The 11,796-nt window shown below is 47.5% G+C and overlaps 1 protein-coding gene across 2 annotated transcripts in view; it reads left to right on the top strand.

Annotated features, from left to right (window-relative positions):
- exoc6b (exocyst complex component 6B) overlaps positions 1–11,796 on the top strand; it is an 83,424-nt gene that overhangs the window by 48,229 nt on the left and 23,399 nt on the right. The window contains exons 19-21 of one of the 2 annotated variants that reach the window (XM_048235885.1): positions 77–106; positions 8,094–8,235; positions 11,117–11,190. In XM_048235885.1, the coding sequence (XP_048091842.1) occupies positions 77–106; positions 8,094–8,235; positions 11,117–11,190 (246 nt within the window). The remainder of the gene's footprint in view (positions 1–76; positions 107–8,093; positions 8,236–11,116; positions 11,191–11,796) is intronic. The other variant, XM_048235884.1, reaches the window with a different exon arrangement.

The following is an 11,796-nucleotide window of genomic DNA, read 5'->3' as shown; positions in this document are numbered from 1 at the left end:
CCACAGACCCAGCATAGCATGGCCCCCAGGGCTTGACTGATGTTTTCAACTCCCCCTCACCTTCTGTCTCCTTTAGGGGAAGGCCATTGAGCACGGCACCCTTCCGGTGAGTATGGTAACGGTGTGGTTTAACCCCCCCAACCAAACAACCAACCAACCAATCAACCAAACAACCAAACAACCACTGACCGTAACACTGCACTAAAGCTCCCTGCCTGGTCCTCAGTCTCTTGCAGGTTGAAGTGTTGATTGAGAACTCGTTGATAGAACTGTGTGTGTGTGTGTCAGTGTGTGTGTTGGTTCTCCCTTTGCCGTGATTTAATTACATTGGTGGCATGCTTGTCAACTGATAGACATCAGCAGAGGACAAACCTCTTTATGGCATGCAAATGCTTGCACAGGCTTTTTTTTGTGATTTATGATTTTGTGATATATACTGTATTTGTGCTCTCCCACTCCCTACCTCGTGAGCTTTTTTTCCCCTCTTGTAGACCGCAACTTGGACGCACCAACAGCAACTTAAACCTCACATGGCAATGAACCCTAAAGCGCTTTAGCATTCCTAGTGTCCCGTGCGCTAAACACAACTCAAGCATATGCATTTTGAAATGAAGGGACCTCACGGGATCAAGAGTATATATACTTATACATGAAGGAGAGAGGGAGGGAGGGAAGGAGCGAGAGACAGAGGGAGAAAGAGCAAAAGAAGGCAAGAAAAAGAGAGCAAGACAGAGAGAGAGAGATGAAGAATTTTGGTGGAAAAACAAGCTCAAGAATGTCCTTCTTAGAAACTGCGCTTTTTCGAATGAGCTGCTTTAGTCGGCCAGGACCACGTGCGGAGTGCAGGGGGTGCTGAAAGGGCAGCGTGCGCGATCCGGCCGACTGCCCTCTGGCTCACGCTCCTAACTGACCGCTGCCCACTGCCCATGGCCAGGAAGCAGAGGCTCGCAGGGCCTCTGGACATAAGCGCTGACAAGAGTGCAGCGCACCGCACTTTTTAAACGTTCGATTAAACGTACGATAGATTTCATGGTTTCCAATACAACCCTGCACACAACTTACACTGCCGCCTTGTAGGTTACGATTACCAGTAAGTTATATTTTTGTCGGTGCCGCTCAATAAAATCCAATTGATTCTGGCTCCAGATGAGGGCACGCGTGGACTAAGCTTAGCACACGTCTGGCTGCAGGTCGGGTGGGCAGCATGCAGCCGTGTCGTTAGCCCGGCCAGGCCTGGGCCCCAGTTCTTACAAAGTGGGGAAAGTAGGCAGTGGTTATGAAAGGATCACTAAGCCCACTGCACAAAAGAACGCAAGCTTAGACTGTGGCGTCGTTATCCCGAGCGGACCCGACCTGACCCAGGGTTGTTTGCACACTGTATAGATATTGCCTCTGTGTGTGTGTGTGAGTGTGAGAGAGAGAGAGATTAGTTACTACCAGTAGGCCTTTTGTGAAGTGTTCAAGTCAAGTTGAATTTTTAATCCCAAAGAGAGAGATTTGCTAAGATAAAATGGGGTGTTCATGAATATCTGCTTTTGTGTGTAAATGTAAATTCTGTAGTCTGAGAAGTTAGTGGTAGTTAGTTTCTGTCGCCCAATCAACAACTGCAGTGGATCTAGCCTGGTCTAGCTCCATCCTTTAGGTACCGTACCATTATTCTTGGTACCCTATCGGAAGGGTGCCAAAATAATGCTGCACCGAACAGAACCGTACCACTCTGTGGAAATGAGCACTCTGTGTCTCCTGAATGGGTTAGTGGTCACTTCATGACCTTCTCTCAATTGTCCGTTGAGCATACCACATGTAGATATGGCTTGAGTGGTCCTGAGAGGTTTATAGCAGTTGGTTTTGGGAAATCTGTTTTTACTTGTTCTCGCTGTGAGTTTGTCCTCTTCAAACTCACAGTGAAAACAAACTTTCCTCTCCTCATTCTCCCTGCGTGAGTTTGTCCGTTGGAGTGTGAGGAAGGTAAAGCCATGTTTGTGTCTCTGCACATGTGGTCCGTGTTCTCAAACAGTTTGTGACCAGAGGCTAACATGCTGACACTTAATGTCCAAGACTCCCTTTCCCCCTCCTTTGTGTGTGTGTGTGTGCGCCTGCGCGCACATGTGCATGCGGTTCGATGTTAAACGACTCTCAAATGTTCCTGCTGTCCTCAGCAGAGCATAGAAGTGTTGTGTAATGATCGACATGTTGGCTTTTGTCTTTTATGTGTGTGTGTCTAAACACCTCTGGCCAGCAGGTTTGGGACTCACACATTATTTATTTAAACTCTCTCTGAGCATCTCTTCAAAGTGGAACACAGTAAGTTGAGACTTGGGAGGAGAAAGTGGTAGTGTCTTGTTGCCTTCTGTGTGTGTGTGAGTGTGTGTGCTAGCTGTTTTGAAGAGGGGGAGAGCTCGGGGACTTTGACCGTGGCATAGCACGCATCCGAGGCTGGAGTGTGATTGCGCCTGACAGCCGTCCGGTCGTCCCCTCGTGCCTCCCTGCTCTGCGTCTGATTATGTGCTGTCGTGCCTTCCCACTCGTTGCTATGGTAAACACGGGGGTAGCTCCGAGGTTTTTGTGTTGGCCTAAAACACGAGTGGCACCCGGACACCCGAAAGCCCCTGGAGATGGGGTGGGGGAGGACTCCGCGGGTGCTGAGTGTCTGGCGCGTTCGCCATGTCCAACGCGGTTTGCGTCGGGCTGCCGGCCGTGTTGGTTAGCGAGGCTCCTTAGCGAGATGGCTGCGTTTCACATGCACTCTGGCCAGAAGGCGCTCACCACAACGTTTATGAATCTCTTCCATATTTCATTTTTTTCCCCTTTCTCTCACTGTGCGTCTCCCCTCTCTCTCTCTCTCTCTCTCTCTCTCTCTCTCTCTCTCTCTCTCTCTCTCTCTCCCTCCCCCCTCCCTCTCTCTCTCTCTCCTCGGCCTTATATAATTGATATAATCTCCGCATCTCCTGTCTGTTTAAAAAACCCTCGTCGCTCTTTTTGTCACTTTAGGGCCCCCTTCCTTCTCTCTCTTGCTCACCCGCTTTCTCACCCTCTCCTCGACGACTCTTGTTTTCTCGCCCTGCCCTCTCTGGTTCGATCAGGCCTAATGGCTGTTTATTTTCTCAGCCGTGGGGAGCGGAGTGCTTTTTAATGAGCACTTTGATGAGCGCCTCCTTAATTAAGGGGTCGAAAGAGTGAGCGAGAGGGAGAACTGTAGGCAGCAGGAGTCGAGGTGGTGCCGCCTGTTCCCCTCCATCCATCCATCCCTCTCTTTCTTTCTGTCTGTCTTTCTTTCTTTCTTTCTTTCTTTCTTTCTTTCTTTCTTTCTTTCTTTCTTTCTTTCTTTCTCTATTTCTCTCCCCCCTTTCACCCTTTGCTGAGCCCCAAGGCTAATTGTTAACATGCTTCTATCCTGAACTGTAAAACAAATGTGCTACTGTGAGTTGAGCGTGTGCTTAAAACAGACCTCCATCTCCACCCCTCCACATCTCCATCTCTCCACCTCTGCACCTCCACCCTTCCCCTGGCTCCCTGGCTGCTGCTCTGTGGTCAGACATTTACTGTTTTGAGGGAACTGCACTGGCCTGCAGGACCTCTGGTTAACATTCAGAGCATACCTGCATCACACAACTGGCCATGCCAGAGCTTTCTCATAGCATTGTTATTTAAACAATGTCCTAGTGAACTAGGATAGGAGTATCGTATTCTCAAGGACTCTTTAGGAAGTGTAAAAGTGTAGGGAGGGTGGATGCAACTGATTGTCCATTGTTGTCATTGGGTGTTGTGGGCATCAAGCATGTAAGACTCTTTCATACGCATTCTCACTAGCCAGCCTAATCTTGGGTGTAGTGTTATTGTGAAGGTGCTTGTTAGAGTATGAGGAGAGTAGGGCTAGTTAGGGGATTTTTTTTTTTTTTTTTTTTAAACTGAATGAAGGGCATGTTAGGACGTATGCTAATCTAACTTAATCTTAACATATGTTAATCTTTGGTTTAACCAAAGAAGAATTTACTGTGGTTTTAACTGACATATGTTGTGTTTGGTGAGTTAAACTACATCCCGAATTCTGAAAAAGTTGGGATGCTTTGTCAAATGTGAATAAAAAAAGAATGGTATGATTTACAAATAATGTCAGCGCTATATTTAATTGAGAATAGGTCAAAGACAACATATCAACTGTTGTAGGAGAGAAATTTGACTATTTCATGGAAAAAAATAAGCAGATTTTGAATTGGATGCCAGCAACTAGTCTCAAAAAGTTGGGACAGGCACAACAGGCTGGAAAAGTTGTGTAATGATAAAGACGGCAAAAGAGGAACATTTCGCAACTAATTAAGTGAACTGGAACCATAATGGAGATAGAAAAAAAAGAGTCTCTCAGAAGTAAGGATGTGGAGGTATTAATCACTTTGTGTAAACCTGTATGGGCAAATGATGAAACAACATAAGAATATGTTTTAATAAATGTTTCTTATCATGAAATTGCCCTTCAGTCAAGAAAGAACTCGCACACCAATGTTGCCGATGTCAATTTTAATCCAATCAGTGATGAAAAGTGCAAATTGCTACCAAAGTGCAAAAACATATCATGATATTGCAAAATAGTTGACAATTTAATAATCTACAGTACATAATATCATGGAAATATTCAGAGAATCCAGATAAACCTTCAAAACAAAGGACCGGGCTGACAAAATATTGGATGGCTGTCTTTTTGGACTTCAGATGGTATTGCATTAAAACCAGACATTTTTCTGTGAAGAAAATCATTGTATGGGCTCAGAAAAACGTCTAACCATTGTCTAAGAGCACAGTTTAATGCTCCATTCACAAATGCTAGTGTAAACTCTACCATGCAAAGAAGACATTTTATTTAGACATGAAACAGAAATGCTAACATCTTATCTGAGCCTGAGCTCTTTTAAAATTAAATGATGTAAGGTGGAAAAGGGTCCTGTGGTAAGACCAATCAAAATGTGCAATTATTTTTGGAACATGGACTCTTCTGGGCTAAAGAGGAAAGGGACTATTCAACTATCCAACGTATCCAAGTTGTTATAGTGCTCAGTTCAAAACCCAGCAGCCATGATGGTGTGGAGGTGCATTAGTGCCTATGGCATGGGCAATTTGCACATCTGATGAGGCGCAATCAATTGTGAATGATGTCCACATGTTTTGAGCAACATAGACTGTCATCCAGACATTGTCTTTTCAGGGCAGACCTTGAATATTTCAGGAAAACAATGGCAAAATGAATTCTGCACATATTTCTCCATATACAGTATACAGTACATATACACAGTAGTTCTCTACAGAGGAAGAGTCCAGGTGCTAAAATGGCCTATCTGCAGGCCAGACCTGTCCAATTGGGTGCATCACGGTGAACAGCTGAAATCCTATATCGGGCAGGAATGGGACCACATTTCATTCTCAAAACTCAGAGTGTCGTTAAATGCAGAGGTGAAGCAACACAGTCCCAACTTCTTGCAACTTTTCTGAGATGTGTTGCTGCCATTCAATTCAAAATTAACATATTTTTTCAAAAAAAAAAAAAAAAAAAAAACAATAACATTTCTCCTTCAACGGTTGATATGTTGTCTTTGAACTATTCTCAATTAAATATAGGGTTGACATAATTTGTAAGTCATAGTACCGGTATTATTATTATTTTTTTAATTCACATTTTACAAAGCGTTTTAACTTTCGAAATTCAGGTTGTACTGTATAACTATCTGTAATGATTCTGAAAGACCCAGGTTATATGCTGGTCAGGTTGCAGGGCACTGTTGGTAACAGCATCATGCCTTGGGATTTCAATGATCAATAATAATAAACCCCATTTGGTGAAGGCCTCGTCCAGCACACGCACTCCAGACATGAATGGAGAACATGTGCCGGTAAAAGAAAGCCTACATTGTTTATAAACCACTCTCTTTGTTGACTGTTTATCTTTTTGTCAGCGTTACACATAAAAAAACAATGAAAAAAATGTGTTTTTCCAAAAAGATCTTTCCCTGATACCTTTGCCAATTCATAAAGCGAAGCAGCGGAGAGTGTTAGCAATTAAGGGATTCCATAGCAGAGGAGCACAAAGGAGGAAAATTGCACATACACAGACATACCCAATCAAAAACGGACCGTTGCACGCCAGGGCAATAAATCCTGCTCCCCATTCCTCAATCAAGGCAGGAAGCTCTGTGGGTGATTATAATTGGCTTTCTGGGAGACAGGTATCTGTGTGGGAAGTTCAGTACAAATACAACAGAGATGATATGACTGGGAGGGGGTATGAGGGAGTGGGTGTGTGTGTGGTGGGGGTCACCAAACAGGCCGGAGGATGTGGGCAGCAGGTCGTGGGGTAGGTCTCTGATGATGGAGCCTTGGAACATCGGTGTGTTTATTGTCCAGTCACACACACACACACACACACACACACACACACACACACACACACACACACACACACAGTGTAATCATGTGCACTCGTGTAATCATTTGTCTCTAAGGAAAAGTGGTTGAGTTTGACGGATCACACTAGCCGTCCTTGCTTGACTGGTTTCACTCATGGGAAGATTAACTGTGTGTTTGAGTGAGTCTTGTTGTGGGTCTGTGTCTCCTCTGCTCTTGGCCGCTCTGCCTCAGTGCCTCCCATGTGCAGGGCAAAGCCTGCCGCGGAGCCTGGAGATTGTGTGGTCATCATGTGGCCATGAGCCCCCAAATTGAAATGCCTTCTTTACCTCTTCCTTTCTCCGTGAGGGCCGTAAGAGGTGTGTGTGTGTGTGTGTGTGTTTTGTCTGCATGCATGCATGCCTCACAAATGCACGTTTGTGTTTTAACACGCCAGCGAAAGGAGATAGAGACAAGTGGCTGTTTTTTTTTTTTCTTTCTCTTTCTATCTATCTGTCTCTATCACACACACACACACACAACACACACACACACACATAATCCGAAATAGGAACACTCCGGTTTGAGGAAAATAGTAACCTTTCCTTTCTGTGTCTGTATTGTTTGGCTCCTTGGCCATATGTTCACCTGAAATGCCTGAAGATGGATAGATGATAGATGATAGATGGATAGATGATGGATGGATGGATAGATAGAGGCCACAGTGCCATCCCATTCTGTCTGCAGAATTCTTCATAATACAGAGCCATTGCTCTTCTTTCTCTATTCACCCTTTCTGTCTGCTCCACTCTGTGTGTGTGCGTCTGCGTGCATGTGTGTGTGTGTGTCTGCGTGTGTGTGTGTGTGTGTGTGTCTGTGTGTGCATTCGTCTGTGTGCGTGTGTGTGTGTGTGTGCCTGTGTGTCTGAGGCAGTGTGTGTGTGTGTGTGTGTTTGGCGATAGAAATAGACTCTGTGAGTGTAAAAGCAGACATGGGAGGGGTGTTGGTGCACAGCAGAGTGATGGATCTCTCTGGAGGGGAGAGTGGACAGGGTGTGCACACACAGACAGGGGAGTAGTAACCTTCCTTTCTGTGTCTGTATTGTTTGGCTCCTTGGCCATATGTTCACCTGAAATGCCTGAAGATGGATAGATGATAGATGATGGATGGATAGATGATGGATGGATGGATAGATAGATGGATTGGATGGATGGATGGATGATGGATGGATGGATGATTGATGATGGATGGACGGATGGATGGATGGATGGATGATGGATGAGATCCAGGATGGATGGATGGATTCATATAGATAGATAGATAGATAGATAGATCACTCACTGCTGGGTACACTGACTGCCCTGCACACCAACTAAACAACCATAACATCTCTCTCTCTGTACCCTCTCTTGCCCTCTCTGTGTCTCTGTTCTCTCTCTCGCCTCAGCTTCCTCTCAATGTTGCTTTATTAACATGATTGTAGGTACAGTGTTGCTAAAGATCCAAAGCGCACTCTCTCTCTCTTTCCCTCTCTCCCCTTCCTCCCTCTCTCTCCCTGCCTTTCTCTCTCCTTTCTTTTGTGCCCATCATCTTTTTCTTTTTTTATTATGCATTCTTACTATTTAGATTACTCTTTCTCTCACCCTTCCTCCTTCTCCGGGTTTCTTTCCTCCTCCTCCTCCACCTCTGACCATCTCCCCTCTCTCCATCTCTCCATCTCTCAGGGCAAGGTGGCCCAGACGGCCTGCATGTCGGCCTGTAAGCACCTCTCCACCTCCCTGCTCCAGCTGCTGCTGGAGGCCGACGTCCGGCAGGTGTCCATGGGAGCGCTGCAGCAGTTTAACGTGGACGCGGAGGGAGGCGAGCGCGAGTGTACCTGTGCAGTCAACACCCACCACACAACACACGACCACGCGACGCCAAGACGCACACACATTCGCATGCACACACGCACATGCACACACACACACACACACACACACGCACATGCACATACACGCACACACTCAAACACGCGCACGCACTCAAACAGACACACACACACACACACACACACATATACACATACGCACGCAACACAAACACAACACACCCACATACACACCCACAGCTCTACTCCCCAAGCCTTTTCCCAGCATCGCTTTTGTCGTGCTTCCCTTCCACCTCCTCGGTAGGAGCGAGGGAGACCAGTCCATCCTGGAGCCGGAGCACCGTCCAGCTCAGCCACAGTTTCGGGGCGTTGGTGTGCGTCAGTTGGCTCGCCATTTCAGATTTCGCCGCACCAAGCAGATTTCAGCCGTGAGAACGAGGTGGGGCTCAGCGCCAGCCTGTCACCACCTCCTCCACGCATCCACCCAAAATGTCCCCCCAGATACCTGCCTACTGTGCCGATCGAGCAGCCACACACACACACACACACACACACACCTGTGAGGAGCGAGGCTCGTTGAGGCCGGGAGGAGAGGAGAGGGGATGAGATGGACACTTCCTTGGCCTTCGTCACCATTGCAGGCTGACGCCTCTCACCACTGACAGCCGAGCTAATAGATTTTCCCATCATGTCAGGGGGAAGCCTGGGGTGAACGGCAAAAACGATGAAGTCTGAGCGTCTCATCGAATATCCTCCCTGCGCTCCCTCTTGCTGTGACTCTGTGGCTGAGAGTTTGTCAACTGGCATACGGAGCGAGACAGGCCCCTCGCTGTTTTTCTTCTCTAGAATCTGTCTTTCCACCACATCACTGATTTTGCCCCAAAGAGAAGTAACGGAAAGTTTTCGATAGAAAGACAATAGAACCGAGAGCATTATGATGTGGAATGGATTTGTAAGTGGTGTGTATTAGTGCAAAGCCGCTTTTAGACTTAAAGTGTTTGACTGTCTGGATTTTTTTAAAACCGGCACAGTTTGGCATTCACTGCATTCAGTGCGATGAGGAAGGATAACACTTCAGTGTTTATGCTAACTGTGGAACTTTTACTGAAATCATTTTGAAACTCAGGTGGAAACTAATGAGTCATTAGAACTTGCCTCATGACATGAGCTAAGCATTTTTAAAAACCTGCTGAAGTCCTGAGAGTTCTGTGTCCAAGATCTGCAACTAGACATTTTTCTACAGTATTTTTGGGCTCCATCAGATCATTCATGAGATCATTTTTATCTGCCTATTTGTCATTTATCATACATATTTTTTATATTTTAATACTGCACTCCAAAGTTTCAGTTCTGCTCTTTCAGAAAGTTTTGTCAGCTGCAGTTTTATTGGATGTCCACAGGGGGCGCTGTTAATCAGTCTTTCCTCCTGACTTGTGGCACCATTCCTGACTCTCACTTGCTGATTGTCTCTCTAAACTCCTTATGGAATGCTGGTCACCCCATCAAGTGAGTGAAGGACAACAGAACCAGGCAGGGAGGATGGGAAAGAGAGAGGCAGAGAGAGAGAGAGGGGGAGAGAGAGAGAGAGATAAAGAAATGAGAGGAGAAAAGAGGGTGAGTGCCAAAAAAACCCCAATAGCTGGCCCCCGAAGTCAGTTCCAGGTTGCACAGGGGTTGGAAAGTCTAGTCAGAGCGAGATTTGACATGGCGTGGAGCAGGGGCCACAAAAGAGAAGGGGACGCCACTGTTGTGCGTGTTTTTATACTCAATGTGACAAGATGCGATCTGACAGACACGTCACGTGAACCCCGGTTGCCATCTGGCCCCTAGGGGCCCCCCCTACCCACCCAGTGGTAAATACCACGCGGGCGCTTTCATCTCGAAAAGGCCTCGAGGGATGTGCAAGGTTGGCAGGAGGGTGGGGGGGGGGGTGGGTAGTGGGGGTGAGATGGTGAGATGGGGGAGGTAAGGGATCTGGCTTGGTCCTCCAGGGGTCAGGACTGGAGATGGCAGGCGTGTAATCCTCCCCGAGAGCGGAGAAAAGCGCACAGCGTCCAGGGGTGAAAGGGATCTCGCCTCGCTTTGGCGCGTTTTGTCTCTGCGTGTCAAAACCGTTCCCCTCTTTTCACGAGGGGGCGAAAACTCCCTTGTTTATGAGTCCCCTTCCAAATGAGAGGGTTAGGGAGACCCAGAGAGCGAGAGAGAGGAGCTAGAGAGGGGAGATGGGAGATGGAGGGGAGGATGGAGCGGGGACCGTCTCATCCAACCTCAACAGCCCCCCTCTCTGCGCTCACCTCATCCCGTCCCGTGCCGCCGCCTCGGGACAGCGGCCCCATGGGAATGATGTGGACAAAGGAGCTGTTGGGTTATTGGGGGAAAAGGCAGGGACCTCAGCCCTCCGCACGTACTCCTTCACTCCTCTCTCGCTCTCTCTCTCTCTCTCTCTCTCTCTCTCTTTCATCCACCCCCTGTCTTTCCCCCAACTTTGTGCAGGATTAATGGCTATTTGATGATGATTTTTTTGTGTGTGTCCATTTAGTTTTTTTTTTTTTTTTTTTTTTTTTTTTTTACTCTTTTGGCCCCCAACCCTCCACCCCCTAACCCCTCCGTCCACCCCCCAATCTCTTGCCCCGCTCCCATTTCTCGGCAAGCTCCTCCATCCCCGGCCACAGAAGCCTCCAAAAAAAGCTCGGGCACCTCCACCCCTTCTACCCTCGCGCTCTCCTCCACCTCCTCCACCTCCCTCCACCCACCCCAGCACCCCCATCCCCCCTGAACCTCCCCCTGTCCTCCCCTTGTCCTGGCTGTCATCCGTCTGCCAATCTCCCGCTCCATGGCCAATTGGCTGCTCTCTTTATCCCCCTCTCTTTCCCACAGGGTTTGCCAGGGCGGGCCCGGTGCCGGGCTTCCAGGGGGACACACTGCTGCTCGCCTTCATCGACTTGAGACAAGTAGGTCTTTGTTGTTCTTCACCCCCTTTTCTCCTCTCTTTCTTTCTTGCTCTCTGTCTTTTCTTTTTTTTCCTTCCCCCTTTCTTGTGTGCTTTAAAAAAAAAAAAAAAAAAAAAAAATGTTTAGCTCCTGTTTACCCCCACATGCTATATACACACACACACACACACACCACCACTAACACCCCACAAAAGAACAACCCCATGTCCCCCCGATCCCCCTGTCCCTTGCTGCCCTGGGGCTCCTGAAACTCCAACCTCAGCCCCTCTGGACTTATTTCTCTTTTCTTCTCTCGCTCTTTCTGTCTCTGTCTCGCTATCGGTGTTCATCGGCGTGACTTTTTGCCCTTAACTGTCGGAACGATGTAAGACTGTTATGCCACACGGGACGAGAGAATGCGCGTCCGACACGTACGCCGCACCGGGTGAGGTTTCGATTTGTGTCAGTGATGTCAGCATCACCAGCAATTTTCCTCAGAACTGTTGTTTTTAAGACGCCTGCGACGCATCTGCAACAGTTTATGTCCATGTGTGTATTTACAGCACCACTGTCCTGAGCTGCGTGAGTCAAGATTGGCTAGTCTCCACCACATGCATACACAATTCC

The sequence above is a fragment of the Alosa alosa genome, chromosome 24, assembly GCF_017589495.1.
Source record: "Alosa alosa isolate M-15738 ecotype Scorff River chromosome 24, AALO_Geno_1.1, whole genome shotgun sequence".
Taxonomy (NCBI): Eukaryota; Metazoa; Chordata; class Actinopteri; order Clupeiformes; family Clupeidae; genus Alosa; species Alosa alosa.
Note: the sequence above shows the minus strand (reverse complement) of the source record. Positions and strands in the feature narration are given on the sequence as shown.